Below are 16,380 nucleotides of genomic sequence, written 5' to 3'. Positions count from 1 at the left end.
TGCACGTCTGTGCCGCAAGGGCGCGGAATAAGGCGCATGCGCCCTGCGTAGAAGTTATTGAACGTTAACATGGCGGCGTTCTTTGTTTATTATTTATCATCTCTAACATCTTACGTGATTTTCAGTCCAGTGCAGATGGAGGTGAATATAAAACGAGCTGCTGCTGTTGCTAGGTTAGCTTCCAGGCTAACACGCGGCTAACAGCTGTGGTTTTCCTGTGCTGTGGAGAGCCAGGCAGTTAGCCAGGTTGCGGTTAGCCAGGTAACTGTCCGCTTATCACAGTGTGATGCGGTTCTAACGTTAGATCAAACACTGGACCGTCCTGATCAGGTCGAGCATAAAACGATATAACTAATAAATCCACTTGAGCTCATAACTCACATGTGTGTGTGTGTGTGTGTGTGTGTGTGTGTGTGTGTGTGTGTGTGTTTGTTTGTTTTATAGTCTAGTCAGTATTCTTTAACTTACACAAGCTAAATTCGCCAATCACTATTTTTCGTCAGGGCCTTTGATAAAGATAAAACGCTTATTTTGTGACGCATTAATGAATTAATTCGCCTTATGGGCAGCAGGACTCGTTAAGAGCTGTCTTCAGTGTAACATGGAGGGCTGCTGAGACTGGTGGGAGTGTTTCTCGGCTCCATCTTGACTGAGGAGAAAGAGCTCTTTGTAGGACGACATGTCGAGTTGACCCAGTTTTTTCTCCGGAATTCAGCAGGAAAAGAACAACAAGTAAACACGAATGATGTTGACAAACAAATGGGCTGTAAGCAGCAGGAGCGTTTTATCCAGTTTCATTCATCTTACATGTGAATGTGTGGGTTTATAATGAATTATATAACAAGATAAAAACGATTCAATTACAAGTCTGTGATTCAGATTCTAATGGCAGTATAAATAAATAGGTTGTAGTTGTAGAAACAGTACTTAAGTACTGCACTAAAGTAAAATTTTGTGGTGCATGAGTATTTCCATTTTATGCTACTTTATAGCTGCACTCTACATTTCAGAGAGAAATGTTTTTCCTTTTTGCTCCACTGTATTTATCTGTCAGCTTTACTTACTGTATAGAAAATATTTTACCAGAGAACATGTTCAAAATGTGTTTATTGTTGCTAGATATGTTCCCAACGACTAATTTCACTGACAAATAAACAGAAATTTAAACTTACATAAGTTGATTAGAAAGATAAGAAAACACACAAATAACGGTTAAAAATTGAGCACAGATTAATCGAGAAGGTTAAACTATGTCCAGGGGAAAAAAAAACAATATGTTTTCATGAGAGGAATTTAATCACATTTTTTAATATCCAAATCGTATTTTAATGGCGCTGAAGCATGTTGCACCTTGTATCGAGCATTATGAACACATAATCCTAAAAAAAACATAACGACAACTCACTAAATATAAGTTGGCAAACGTTATATTGAAAGCAACATTTTATAGGAAAATAAATCTTTGGGAAAACTGCCTGATTATTACAACAGTATTTTCATTTGGTGAACACAACTGCATCAAATAGTAACTTAATTATAATAAGTTTAACAGACTCATTTCTTTAGTGAGGTTAGCAACGTGTAACCGACTAATCATGCACATGCAGTGTTACTGATTAAAGTTCTCAACAGCACATAAAATCAGCTCCACCTTCAACAGTTACTACAGTAACATGTTAGTATTAACAGTCAGCTTATAGGAGAAATAACTGTTGTTTTACTTTTTGTACTTAAAGTACATTTTACAGACAGTTCCTCTGTACTTTTACCTAAATAAATCTCAGCTGCAGACATTTTTACATATTTGTAGTGCTGCTTTAACTCAAGGGAACGATTCATAATCAATAGTAGACTGATGTGATTTGATCATATTGATCAGTTTTTACTTGACTGAAGCTCAGGTTACATTCCTTGTAGTTTGTCATGACAGGATCACATTTAAAGGACTAGTGTGTAGGATTTAGGGAGACTTGGTGGCACCTATCAGTGAGGATTGCAGATGTCAACCAGCTGAAACTTCTACTGGTTAGAATTCCTTCAATGTTACTTGTTCACGAGGTTTTTAACGGGAGCTGAGTTATCCTCAGAGGTCTCTTCTTCTCCAAAACAAACAGATTACATGATTAAAAGCGGTAAAAAAAAACACTGAATAAAGCAGTTTCACATCATAAAATCTGTGTTTCTCCGATGCTGTTTGACACAGCAGGGGCTGGAGCTTGTTTCCCTGATAACCTAAGAATTAGACATTTAGGAGGTTTCTATTGGGAGCCAAATTATCATTTGAGGTCTCTTCCTGTCCAACTCAAACAGACCAGGTGGCTTAAACGGGTAAAACACTGAAAGACGCAGTTTCACGTTAAAAGTCAGTGTTTCTCCAGTGCTGTTTGGCATGTTGGACACGAGCTTTTAACTACAGTGGTCAACGTGAAAATGCAAATGTCCGGATCTAGAGCTGTATTTTATTCCATCTCCACCAGTATATCCCCCTTAATGTTACACACTGGACCTTTAATTTGCAGTCTGTCAGGAAACTTATATAACTCTTTATACCTTTTTGTTTGTAATGTCTGACGCTCTGCCCTGTTGTTAATGTCTTTGTAATGTGTCCGTCTCCAGTAGTGACTGGTGTATTATTTTCCAGGTGACGGCTCATCAGCTGACCGTGCTTCTCTGCAGTGGATTAAAGCTGCTGGTAACAATATGGAACCAAAGAGAAATCAATGTGATGCAAATAACACTTTATTCCTTTGTCAAAAGAGTCTCACATGTGCTCTCTGTACAGATCTGAAGTCAGTGGTAGACAGACAGGTAAGGACGTGACATCAGCCCCTGGGTTTGACCTCTACGAGGGTTTTATACATCAACATACAAAACATGAGATACATTAAAACATACAGTCAGTCCCTTGATATTCCGACACGAGTGGTGCAGACAGACACGTCAAGAGAAAGTTAAATTCAAACATCAGGGCAGGAAATTAACATCAGACACCAGCAACATATGAACCGGTTAACTTCACGCCCAGGATCAATAAAACATCCCAGATTTCTAAAATACATAATTACATCTTTATAGTACATCTGACTCAAATATACAACATCTGGTTTAGTGGTATTCTAAAGGAGAACGTGTCTAGTGCAGTTTTTACAGTGTTCCCATGAAATGCTTCAAGTAATTAAAATCTTATTAACAGCTTCATTTTGATGTTAGACAGTCTGGAAATGTACAAGTAGAGCAGCAGAATTCAAATACACAACATTATATACAGCAGGGCCGGATTAAACCACTGCTGGGGCCCCGGGACAACAATGTGCCATGGGCCCCCAAAGACCCCCCCGATCACACCCACCCTCTGTACACTGTGTATTTATTAAACAAATATGTATTTACTGAAATGCACCATATTAACACAAAATAAACTCAAATAATTAAGGCCTTAAAACTTAGTTTTAATTTAAGATAAACTGAAGGAACTATATTATTATATGGCTGCAATTCCAGCTGGTCACCAACATCATTTGATGATGATTTGAATTTAGGTTGTGACATCAGGTGACCAAAATTCAACTTCAAAACATCTAATGCCAATGTTAATGTGATGTGGAATACTGACGACAGATGACATTAATATTTTGTTGGTTTTAAGTTGTGTTGTTTGGTAACCATGACCCAACGTCTTCTAAGCACTTCATGCCAACATCATCTATACATAGAGTAACAACATTTAGTTATAATGTATGAGAACAAAACCCCAAATATCTGTAAAACATCATGCTAATATCCACACAACATGAAATTCTAACGCTGTTAGACACTCAAAATATCCTCTAACATAGTTAGCCATGCTTAAGTTGTTTTGCAGCTCAAAATGAAGCTGTTTACTCAACGGGGTGACCTGGGTGAGAGCAGAGGGTGACCACCATGTTTCCATAATCCCCCAACAAGTAGCTCCACTAGCTAGCTCCCGCCCAACATGGCTGCTGCTTAATGCAGAGCAACCAAGGCTAACATTAGCCAACCAGTGGAGACCGGAGGGTGGGCAGTGGGCACTATGGTTCCATGTGTTAATGTGACTGGCCTGCTGTCTGTCAGCAAAGCTAACAGAAAATATAATAAAAGGCAAGACATACATTACAAAAATTAAAAATTTCACCAGTGCGAAAAGGTTTGAAATGCGACGCTAATGCTCACTGAGTCAATGGTGCGCCAAGCTAAAATAAAGGCCTCCTGTATTTCACATCATTTTGCATTTCTTTTCTTAATAAATTGACCTGTTAGTTACCAGTTAATGGATGTCGGGCTGTTGAAAGCAAAATCAACCAAAACTGACATCCCTAGTCTGGTATGACCAGCAGCTTATGTGGCCAATGTTAGCTAATGTTAGACAGATGTATGTTGTAATTGAGTCTGTTTGACTTTTGTTACCGTGACATGTAATCATCACTCATGACCAATACAGTCGCTGTCAGTCAGCAAAAGTTACATAATCTCACTTTAAACCTTCAATTAAAGGGAAAATGTCAAATTTCAGCATGTTCACATGTTTTGATCTGAGGGCAAGTTACTGATTTTCAATGTAGCCTAATGTAAGACAAAGAAAAGCTCATTTTTATAGCAGAGAAGCTGCAGTCAGCAAATTTAAAACATTCACTTGAATGATTAATTGTTTATCAAATAGTAGCAGATTAATTTTCAGTTGATTCATCAGTAAATTACAGAAAACCATCAGGAATGCTGTGATTCAGACTATAATTCTAACCTGCTTCACTAACAAAAGGATAACTTCTGTATTTTTTTAACCTGGATTCTTTTTTTCTTATGTTTCTGTGACTGATGGGATCAACAGTTATGAAACTGGTCTAGTATAAAGAGTGAGCGCTGAAGCTGTGTAACAAGCTGCAAAGTAACCACTTAGGTCATGTTCACACTGTCAGTGTACTTCTTCTGAAAGTGTTTTTGTCACTGACAGGATCAGATTGTGATTTTAAGTGTCTGAAAACATTATGGAAAGGATCCCTACAGAGATAAACCTTTTTGTTAAGGAGTAAGATGCTTTAAGTTTAACCAGAAACAGCCCCAAAATCACCATCACCAAACCCACCAGACTCCATTTAAACAAAGAGGAATTTTAGCATCATAAAAGACACTTCATTCAAAGTTGACAGAATCTAAATAGAACTCACAAAACAGTCTTGGTCCATCTTTTCACTGTTCCATTAATCACCAACTCTTGTTTGGCTTAAATTAACCCGTAATTCACCCAGTTACATGTGAAAACATGCTGCCACTATACATGCTAAAATTACAGTTAATTTAAATGGAGTCTGGTCGGTTTGGTGATTTCATTGCTGTTTCTGGTTAAACAAAAAGGATCTTACTCTTTAACACAAAGCTCTATCTCTGTAGGGATCCTTTCCACAATGTTGTCAGACACTAAAATAACAATCTGAGCCTGTCAGTGACAAAAGCACTTTTAGTGGACATACACTAACAGTGTGAACATGACCATGCTGTGCTCTCTCAGTACTGGACCAGTTTCAAAAACAGTTGTTCTCATTAGTCACTTTGACACACAAACATGAGAAAATAGAGTCCAGGATGGAAAATACATAAGTTTGACGTACAGACGTGAAACCTGACTAAAGCTGCTGATCAGAAATTTGAATAAAGTTGTATGAAAAAAAAAATACTGTCAAGTTATTTGTCTGTGAAAAGGTCACAAATCCCCTCAACTCCTGACGTCAATAAAACAGAAACACTCACACTGCTCACAATCAACAAGAAATATCAGGTGACCCAAGTATGAAATAATAGGCACATGGGAATGTGGGGAAGAAGACCAGAATCTGTGCCAGACAAAAACAAATAGTCTACCTCAGTGGCCCCTTCACTTCCTGTCAGTATGATCAGATAATAATGCAGATGATGCCTTCAGGGCCCATCATTTCAGTTTATAATGTGCTTTAATGGAACACAGTATTAACAACAAACATTTAAACACTGTGTCTGGAGCCAAACTTTGTTTAGTCGACAATTTCAAAGTCCCAGCACGTCAAACAGCTTCAGCTAAACTTGCACTATAGACCAAATTAATTTATGATCTCTGTGCGGTCAAATTGTGGAGACATCTGACGGGTTTGACCTCCATCAGTGACCTCAGTGTCAGACTGGAAACAGTCACATATTAATACAGATACATTTACATTTTAAAATATATTACAGACTCAACTCCTCTGCTGTGAGGCTGATTCACAGCAAGACGCTCGACACTTTTGATGAGCGACATTCCACATAAATTAGTGAGGTTTCAGTCGTCTCCATGGTAACTACATGCCACCTCCAGCCGGCTTGATTAATTATATAATTCTGATCGGTATGTACACATCTCCTTCTGACAGCTGTTTGTTTTCTATCTATATTTCTGCTACTTTGTGTCTGCATTTCAATAAAGGAATGATATGACAAAAAAGCGAGTTAATGTAAGAGGAAGAGATTTTAAACTCATGTGGGGCTCATCTATAAAGTGAGCGTCCAGATACTTTTGTCCACATAGTGAAGCTCAGTGAGTGATCCACCTTCAGACTGAGCATTTAACACACAGCCGGCTGCATCCAGACGGTCAGTGAGGGGTTAAATATCTGCTTTATAAGATTTATTAGCTCTGACAGAGGCTAACAGTTTCCCCCTGCTTCCAGTCTTTGTGCTAAGCTACGCTAACACGTCACAGTGACATAATTCACTTTCAGTATATATTAGTACAGTTACCACAATGTTACAGTATTCCTTTGAAAAGACATCTCAAAGGAAAGATGAGACTGACCTAAAGAAGTACTTGGAGTATCAGCTGTAATCAGAGTATCAGCGGTAATCAGAGTACCAGAGTATTGGTGTGTATTCCAGGTACTGATTGTGATGAGTGACAGTTTGTACCTTCATCAGTCTCCACCCGCCTGCTGCTGCTCCGTGCCATAAAGTGAGCGTCCCTCTCTGATCAGCTGACTAATGAGCTCAGTTAGATGTCCTATCAGGTGAGAGGAGGAGTGCTGTGATTGGTCAGACATTAATGACCACATCATCCTCTTCATCTCTGACCTCTTCCTGTAACGTGTCCATCGACTCCCCCCTCCTTCCTCCTCCGCCCACACCTTCCTCCTCCTCCTCCTCCTCCTCCTCGGGGGCCCCACAGGGGCCGATGATGTACCTGTAGTCTCCTCCGATGGCGAGCGCCGCCCCTGACCCCACCATCAGCCAGTCCTTCTCCTCGTCCTCCGCCTTGCGCTGCCAAGGGACGCTCCAGCTTGTGGGCCCGGCTGCAGCTGTCGCTGTAGCCTCCTCCGGCCCCAGGGCCCTGACCCCGACCGCCCCTCCTCCACCTGGCTCCCCGTCGTCCCCCTCCAGGTTGACGTAGAGCAGAGGCTCCTTCAGCGGGGGGGTGGGGGACAGGCTGAGCCACAGCGCCTCCAGCTGGATGACCAGATGTTGAAAACTGGGACGACATTTGGGGACGGGACTCCAGCAGCTGTGCATGATCTCATAACTGACACAGAAGAAGAAGACAACGTCAGGTGATTGGTGTCATATATGAATATTAACTAGATTTTAGAATACAAGATGGCGCCTCTTTACTCCAATAAAGTTGCTTGCTTGTTTCTAGCTTCCGGGTTTACTTACACGGTATGCACTTGGTTTAAAGACTTGACGTTGCGATGGCATCAAAGATTTAAATCGCTTTTCTCAACTCGATTAAAGTTTTACAAATAAAAAACCATCATTGATCAAAAATTCATAACAGACATTCATAATTGACCTTATTTGCAATTCGAGGTGTCCTGTCAACAGTTTTACAGACGTCTCTCTTATAATGGAGGTCTATGGAGAAAATGCTGTGTGGTTTGTTTGTTTTTTGTTGTTGTAATTCCGTGAGTGGCCACTGGGAAAAATTGCCTGCAAGCCTGAGCAGCATTCGGTGGCCTGGTTCCTGTTCATAAAAGGGCGTCTTTAAATGAACATCATGTGATGATAAAACTAATAATTAATTATCAAACTCATTCTCAAACACTGTAGAGCTTTCAGGGATGTTGAAAACAAAGAGGCTATGAAAAAAAGGTTTTTTTTCCAGGACTACTTTAAATTTTGTCAGTGCTACCAAGAACAGATTCACGTATCAGTTGGAGCCAAATTTTGGTGCATGAGAGCTCATCTGTGTGAGTGTAGAGAGAAAGTCAGAGTCATAACGATGACACGTGTTGTTACACTTTTCAAAACTCAACACTGACAGCACTTCTCTGAGACACACCAGAGCGTCTCACACTATGCCCTGGAGACGGACTGACAGGCTGAAGGGATGAGTTTGGAAGGTGAGAAGGAGTTTTTTTTTGTGTGGTGTGAAATGCTCTGAATAAATAATGCTAACATTAAGGAGTTCGGACTTATTTTTCAAAACTGAAATGTGAAATGGTACACAACTCTAAATAAAAGTGATTTAGCATTAACAGAAATATTATAACATCATACAACATGAAAACTATGATATATGAGACACTGACTTTCATTAGAAGTACTCATCTCGGTAAACAACAAGCCGGACTCCAACCTGTTGTTCATGGTTTTAATACATAATTAAAATTTACAATAAATAACTTCTATTGAAGGGGCGGCACGGTGGTGTGGTGGTTAGCACTCTCGCCTCACAGCAAGAGGGTTGCCGGTTCGATCCCGGGTGTGGGAGCCCTTCTGTGTGGAGTTTGCATGTTCTCCCCGTGTCAGCGTGGGTTCTCTCCGGGTACTCCAGCTTCCTCCCACAGTCCAAAGACATGCAGATTGGGGACTAGGTTAATTGGTGACTCTAAATTGTCCGTGAGCGTGAATGGTTGTTTGTCTCTATGTGTCAGCCCTGCGATAGTCTGGCGACCTGTCCAGGGTGTACCCTGCCTCTCGCCGATGTCAGCTGGGATAGGCTCCAGCCCCCCCGCGACCCTCAAGAGGATGAAGCGGTTAGAAGATGAATGAATGAATGAATGAACTTCTATTGAACAATCTGCTGATGGGAGGGTCAAATATCTGAGATTAGCAAGAATAGTTTAAATATTTTGAGGTGAAAAAGTCAAATGTTAGAAGGATAAAGAAATAATTATACAAGTGAATTTTCTTCTTTTTTTAATTCTAGCCTACTGTCCTTCGAATGTGAAAAATGTTCAAAAATAAAGTAAAACAAATATATAAATATAAAAGTTCAAAGTTGTAATATCATGAAAACAAGCTGTATATTAGGATAAAGTTGTAATTTTAATTGGAAAAAAGGAGTATTATCAGTTACAGTAGTGGTACTCTATCACAGTAGTACAGTCAGCTGACGGGTGTGTAAGCATAGAATTATCACTGAAATTATGTCACCTGATGATGTCATGAGTTCACTTCCTCTTTTATTCTCATGACTTTTTTTCTTTCTACAATTAAAACTTTATTCACACAACATTTTCTAACAGAGACTCTTATTCTGTCTCAGCTGCTGTAATGATTCAGTGCAGAAATGTCCTCTGGGTGTTTAAGCCCTGAGTCACGCCTTCCAGGCAGCGTTTCCTCTCAGGCTGTATATAAATCTCACGACCACCTCAACCACGACCACGACCCTCACTTTGACATCAAACAGACTGTGACTGGCAGGCAGAGCTGAGGGGTGAAAAGCCCTGCACAGTGGATGATGTTCAAATGTGACGCAGTGAGAAGTGTGTGTGTGTAAATATACTCACATGTCATCTCTGCAGTCTGGAGGTTTCTTCAGTCGCTCTCCTTTGATCAGAAACTCATAGATCTCAGAGTTCTCCACACCGGGGTATGGAGTCTGACCTCGGGTCATGATCTCCCACATCGTCACACCAAACGCCCACTGAGACACACACACACACACACAATCAGAGACAAATCGTATGTAAAGATTCAGCTGTCCTGTGTTGAGAGGTGAAGATACAGTGTGAAGTGAAGACAGGTGATGTAACAACAGGAACTGAGTGACTGTAGTTTGTCTGCTTCAGCTGGAGTTTTAGGATCGTCACAGGAAACACTCTGTCTCTACATCAGCTGAAGAGACGCTCTGCTTCTTTACATCGTCCACTAAAGTTCAAACGAGCCAGAAAACTCAGCGAGTCATCAAAACCAAAAAAACAAAAATAGAACAGCATGTTGTATTTACAAGTGTATTACATAAAGTGTGTGTGTGTGTGTGTGTCAGTACCACGTCGCTCTGTGTGGTGTACACATTGTCGGCGAGACTCTCCAGAGCGATCCACTTGACAGGAAGTTTAGAGACGGAGCCCTGTCGGTAATAATCTCCACTGTAGATCTTCTTAGAGAGGCCGAAATCCGCCACACACACCGTCATGTTCTCGTTCAGCCTGGAACACACACGCATTCAAGAAGAACATAAAGAGTTAAACAAAAACACTGCTGAAATTAAACCTTTACATTTAAAATCAAGTTAATAAAAGTTTGAAAAATCAAAGTTTTTATTGTCTTTTATTGTCGCTATTTTATTTCATTTTGTCGCTGAGATGCCTTCAGGAGCCCATCAGAGGTTTTTAATGTCATTAGAAAAATCTCTGTTTTTATTTATTTGTGTTTTTATTGGTTAATACAAAAATAACTGAACTGAGAAGCTGAAGTTTGAGAAAATTCAGAGAAAAAAAAATAGAAATATTCAAATTGAAACTCATGATTAAAGAAATGAAAACTAGTTTTTATCTGTATGTAAATGAGGGGGCGGGGCCTGAGAGACACCGTTCAGGTGTTTTTAATATTTGTAATGTTTCTGCGAGCTGATTGGTGGACTGACTCACATGCAGTTTCGGGCAGCGAGGTCTCTGTGGATGATGCTCCTGCTGCTCAGGTACTCCATCCCCCGAGAGATGTCCAACATGAACTGCAGCAGCGTCTGCAGAGACAGGTCCTGGTGAAGGGACACAGAGAGACAAGTCTTCTGAGAGTCTAATATATTCGCTCAGATTAATTTTAAGTCACTTTTCAACCATAAAATCAAACTTCATCCTAGTTTTAGCTTCTTAAATCTCACGATTTGCTGCCTTTCTTTGTCATTAATCTCAGTAACTGAATACTTTTGAGTTTATAGTGGGATTTATACTTGTGTGGCAGACCCTACGCCATAGCCTATGCAGGGCTGCCCCTGACCAAATTGGGGCCCTAAGTGAAATTTTATTTGGAGGCCCCCATCCCAAATGTACCATAGGTAGAAAATGACCGTACAACAACTTGACAACCTTTATTGGCAATAACAAATGTACTGTAGATACAGTAGTTTGGCTGTATGAGTCAAATAAAATAAAAAATTAAAATAAATAAATATTAAATAAAAATAACTTCAAACTGAAATAAATAAATAAACAAATCTGAGTCACAAATAGCCATCAATTACTCATCAAAAGAAAGTAACTTCCACCACCTCAATCCCCCACCCTTGATTAAACACTGAAAATAAAATAAAAGAGGGAGACAGTTTTTTCCTATTTAATCTTATTTTGTTATATTTCTCCCTCTCCCCTCTCTGGAGGCGTCCGATCTCCCTCAGCCCTCCGCCTCTCCCACCTTAATTAAACACTGAAAACAGAAATAAAATACAGAGACATTCTTTTCTATTTTCATCTTATATAGCTATATTTCTCCCTCTCCCCTCTCTGGGAGCATCCGACCTCCCGGCCTGCACATACCCCCGAGGCTCGGGTCTCCCCCTTCGTGGAGCCCGTCCGCCCTCCGGTCCCCGCACATACTCCTGAGGCTCTTTTGGACGACATGTCGACAACTCTTCACCTGCTGCAGCTCTGCAAGTGCCTGCCAGCGCACCCCTCTGATTGTTCAGATGTGGAGTGCTGTCAATCATTGCAGCGACGCATGGGCGGTCAGGTCTCTTCTCTCCTTCCTTGAGCTGATTTTACGTACGCCTCACGGTAGCGCATGTGCGCATCCATTGCGCATATGTGCAAATGCGTCCCCTCGCGCAAAATGTGGCCCCCCATGGAAGATGAGGCCCTACGGATAGCGCGTGTTCTGCGTTTAGGGAGGGGCGGCCCTGAGCCTACGCCATTGTGAGCATTTATACTTAGCTTGGTGTGTCTGTGTCATTCTGCAGTTACACCTCCAAAACACTAGTCAACTGCAGGGTTTAATTGATTCAAACACACATTAAACACACATTAAACACACATTAAACATGGCTTAATAGAGACAATTTCAAACACAAGTACACAAATCAGCTTCACTATAACTCGCAGCATTCACAGACAAACACTTGTCTTTATCTGGACACATTTTCCCCACAAATACAACATGCTAACATTTTTAGCACAAGCCTATGGCATTTTACATTGTATAAATTAGCCTAGCAGCTAGCGGACTTTTCCTCTACTCATATGAAGCCAGGGACAACAGCAACATTTAACAAAGGTAACGTTACAAAATTGAGTCTCAACGTTCACTGACAAAACAACTGTCTTATACTAAACATGTTTTCCAAACAAATACAACATGCTAATGTTATTAGCACAAGCCTATGGCATTTTACATTATATAAATTAGCCTAGCAACGAACAGAGATTTCCTCTGCTCATATGAAGCCAGGATAAATCACACACAAGACTTATGGTGCGTTCCAGGCAACCCGTAACTCGTGTTTTCACAACCTGTAACCCGTGAAAGTGCACTGGAACGGCAGTCAAACCCGTAACTTGCCACCCATGAACTCGTACCAGATCGATGTACTCCCAGTTACGGTTTCTGACGTCACACAGCCCTCTAAACCAATTACCTTACTCCTCTAAACAACAATGGCAGCCCTATGGATGCAGTGTTGATGCAGGTGATACTCGGTGAGAAATAGACAAAAAGTAACCCTAATGTTAACGCATTATTGGCAGCCGCTCTAACAGCTGGTTTCTAGTGCAAGAATAAATCAATACAAAATACGTTTCCAAACACACAGATAATGTAAAAAATAGGCTATAATAGCATCTGTGACCCTATCCTCCTCCGTTTCACTCAAATAAGCAAGGAGCAGGTACCTTTGGTGATAGCAATAATGGGGAAGCACAAACAAACGGTTCGCCATGTTCAACGTTAAACAGGAAGTAACTGGCAGTTTGCCGTAACTTTACTGGAACGCTACAAAGTCATAACTCGTGACTTGAAGTCGTGACTTACAGTGCCCTCCAAAAGTATTGGAACAGTGAGTCCAATTCGTTTACTTTTGTTGTAGACTGAAAACATTTGGGTTTGACATCAAAAGATGAATATGAGACAAGAGATCAACATTTCAGCTTTTATTTCCAGGTATTTACATCTGGATCTGATACACAACTTAGAAGATAGCATTATTTGTAATGGAACACAACATTTTTAGGTGAGCAAAAGTATTGGAACATATAAACTTAAAATAGATTAAAGTGAATGAGACTTAATATTTAGTTGCAAATCCTTTGCTTTCAATAACTGCATCAAGCCTGTGACCCACTGACGTCACCAAACTTTTGCATTCTTCTTTTGTGATGCTTTTCCAGGCTTTCACCGCAGCCTCTTTCAGTTGTTGTTTGTTTTGGGGGGTTACTCCCTTCAGTCTCCTCTTCAGCAGGTAAAATGCATGCTCTATTGGGTTTAAGTCTAGAGACTGACTTGGCCAGTCTAAAACCTTCCACTTCTTGCCTTTGTTGTTTTGGCAGTGTGTTCTGGGTCGTTATCTTGCTGCATGATGAAGGATCTCCCAATCAGTTTGGTTGCATCTTTCTTTAAATTAGCAGACAAAATGTTTCTGTAGACTTCTGAGTTCATTTTGCTGCTGCCATCATGTGTTACATCATCAGTGAAGATGAAAGAGCCCGTCCCAGAAGAAACCATGCAAGCCCGAGCCATGACATTACCTCCACCGTGTTTCACAGATGAGCTTGTATGTTTGGGATCATGAGCAGATCCTTTCTTTCTCCAAACTTTCGCCTTTCCGTCACTTTGGAAAAAGTTAATCTTTGTCTCATCAGTCCATAAAACTTTTTCCCAGAATTTTTGAGGCTCATCTCTGTACCTTTTGGCAAATTCCAGCCTGGCCTTCCTATTCTTCTTGCTAATGAGTGGTTTGCATCTTCTGGTGTAGCCTCTGTACTTTTGTTCATGAAGTCTTCTGCGAACAGTAGATTGTGATACCTTCACTCCTGCCCTCTGGAGGTTGTTGCTGATGTCACTAACAGTTGTTTTAGGGTCTTTCTTTACAGCTCTCACAATGTTTCTGTCATCAACTGCTGATGTTTTCCTTGGTCTACCTGTTCGACGTCTGTTGCTTAGTACACCAGTGGTTTCTTTCTTCTTCATTCCAAATGGTTGTACTGGCTATGGCCAATGTTTGTGCAATGGCTCTGATTGATTGTCCATCTTCTCTCAGATTCACAATTGCTTCTTTTTCACCCATAGACAGCTCTCTGGTTTTCATGTTGGTTCCACCTCTAAATGCAGTCTGCACAGGCAAAATCTATTGTACCCAATCTGAACCTGAGCTCAGACATTCAGTGCTATTTGTTGTTTGAATAATCAGTGTAATTGGGAGATACCTTGGCAACAAAACACCTGTCAGTGACATGTTCCAATACTTTTGCTCTCATGAAAAATGGGTGGGTTCAAACAAAAGGTGCTATCTTCTAAGTTGTGTATCAGATCCAGATGTAAATACCTGGAAATAAAAGCTGAAATGTTGATCTCTTGTCCCATATTCATCTTTTGATGTCAAACCCAAATATTTTCAGTCTACAACAAAAATAAAGGAATTGGCCTCACTGTTCCAATACTTTTGGAGGGCACTGTACGAGTGCAAAAGCCTGCCTGGAACGCACCATTAAAATGCTATTTTTGTGGAGGCTTTATTGTCTTCACAATTTATTGTTTCTTATCTGTGAAATTAAAGTAAATCAAAGCTTTGTTTCCACTGAGGGAAATGGTTTCAGCTTACAGAGACAGACAGGAGGTCTGCGTCACCCTGAAGTGTAGATACACTTCTTGGGAGGTGCATGTCAGGCTATGGCATAAGGTAAGACGTAGGCTCTATGTTGACGCAGGGTGTATGCCGTAGGTACGGCGTCGATTTGATGCAGAAGTATAAATCCCGCTTAAGACTGTTGGTCAAACTAAACATTTAAAGATGTCACCTTGGATTTTCAAATGTTTTTACAGACCAACCTCTGAATCAATTAATCAAGAAAATAGTTGACAGATTACTAATAATGAAAAAGAAAATGAAAACAATTATTAGTTGCAGCTCTACTGTTGCTAGTTAAAATAAATAAATAAATTTGCATAGATGAATATTCTACTATTAAAAGGAACAACTTTTCTCAGTGAGCCTCTGGAAGACTTTTAATGTGAAACATCTGCAGGAAGTGTTTAACTTAAGTGGCTTAACAGTAATAAAGAAACACCATATAAAAGACTGCTGGTACAGTACACTGGTTAAACAAGTTGCTGCTGTACTGACGTAAATAAACATCATACTCAGTTCATTCAGACAACATGTTAACATGGAGGAAGTGAAGTTAAAGGTCTCAGATGAACACCTGGTTCTCTCTGCAGGTGAGGTGTTACTCATGAGGCTAAAACTTTAAAAATAAAACAGATCTTTTAGAGCTTGTCTTACAAATGGATGTTCTCCGAGTCGAGACAGCAGCAGGAATGTGTGCAGATCTCCGTGCTTCATGAACGGAAGAACCACCATCGGGATCGGCAGCCGCTGACCAGGACGTCGGTGAAGACTCACTCCTATTGGAAGAGAAGAGCTGTCAGTCAAACCACCTGACCTTTGACCCCTGGTAATGCGATGTGTGTGTGTGTGTGTGTGTGTGTGTGTGTGCTACCGATTAACTGGATGACGTTGGGGTGGTGGAAGTCCTTCATGTAGGCCGCCTCCTTCAGACACTGCTCGATGTCACCTGACGAAGTGATGTCAGCTGCAGGAGGTCACACACACACGCACGCACACACGCACGCATGCACGCACGCACGCACGCACGCACGCACACAGAGTTCATCCAATGACACTTCAACTACCTTCAGCCTGAACAACTCAACCAACACTTCAACTGATTCTTGTGTTTAATGTGTGTATAAAGTATAAATGCTCACAACAGCATACGTGCGTTGAGCTGACGCACAAGTATAAATCTGCCCTAACCTCTGACACTTACTATTTTCAGTGTACACGCTTCAACAGAAAGTCAAATTGCTTTTTCTATTTACAGTTCAACTGATATTCAAACTGCTCTTACTCTTAATTTAACTTACTCTTAAATCAATGAAGGCACTTCAACTACTTTGAGTGTTTACTCATCAAGTGACAGCCCCACTGCT

At 40.7% G+C, this 16,380-nt stretch overlaps 1 protein-coding gene across 2 annotated transcripts in view; it reads right to left on the bottom strand.

Annotated features, from left to right (window-relative positions):
• Positions 1–2,717: 2,717 nt before the first annotated feature.
• Positions 2,718–16,380, bottom strand: part of tyro3 (TYRO3 protein tyrosine kinase) — a 40,953-nt gene continuing 27,290 nt past the window's right edge. For both annotated transcript variants that reach the window (XM_049597035.1, XM_049597036.1), the window contains exons 14-19: positions 15,888–15,980; positions 15,671–15,792; positions 10,833–10,942; positions 10,232–10,391; positions 9,750–9,886; positions 2,718–7,537 (exon numbers count right to left, since the gene is read on the bottom strand). In XM_049597035.1, the coding sequence (XP_049452992.1) occupies positions 7,054–7,537; positions 9,750–9,886; positions 10,232–10,391; positions 10,833–10,942; positions 15,671–15,792; positions 15,888–15,980 (1,106 nt within the window). In that variant the 3' untranslated portion in view covers positions 2,718–7,053. The remainder of the gene's footprint in view (positions 7,538–9,749; positions 9,887–10,231; positions 10,392–10,832; positions 10,943–15,670; positions 15,793–15,887; positions 15,981–16,380) is intronic.

This window comes from Epinephelus fuscoguttatus, linkage group LG14, assembly GCF_011397635.1.
Source record: "Epinephelus fuscoguttatus linkage group LG14, E.fuscoguttatus.final_Chr_v1".
Classification (NCBI taxonomy): domain Eukaryota; kingdom Metazoa; phylum Chordata; class Actinopteri; order Perciformes; family Serranidae; genus Epinephelus; species Epinephelus fuscoguttatus.
This window is presented reverse-complemented; position numbering and strand designations above follow the sequence as displayed.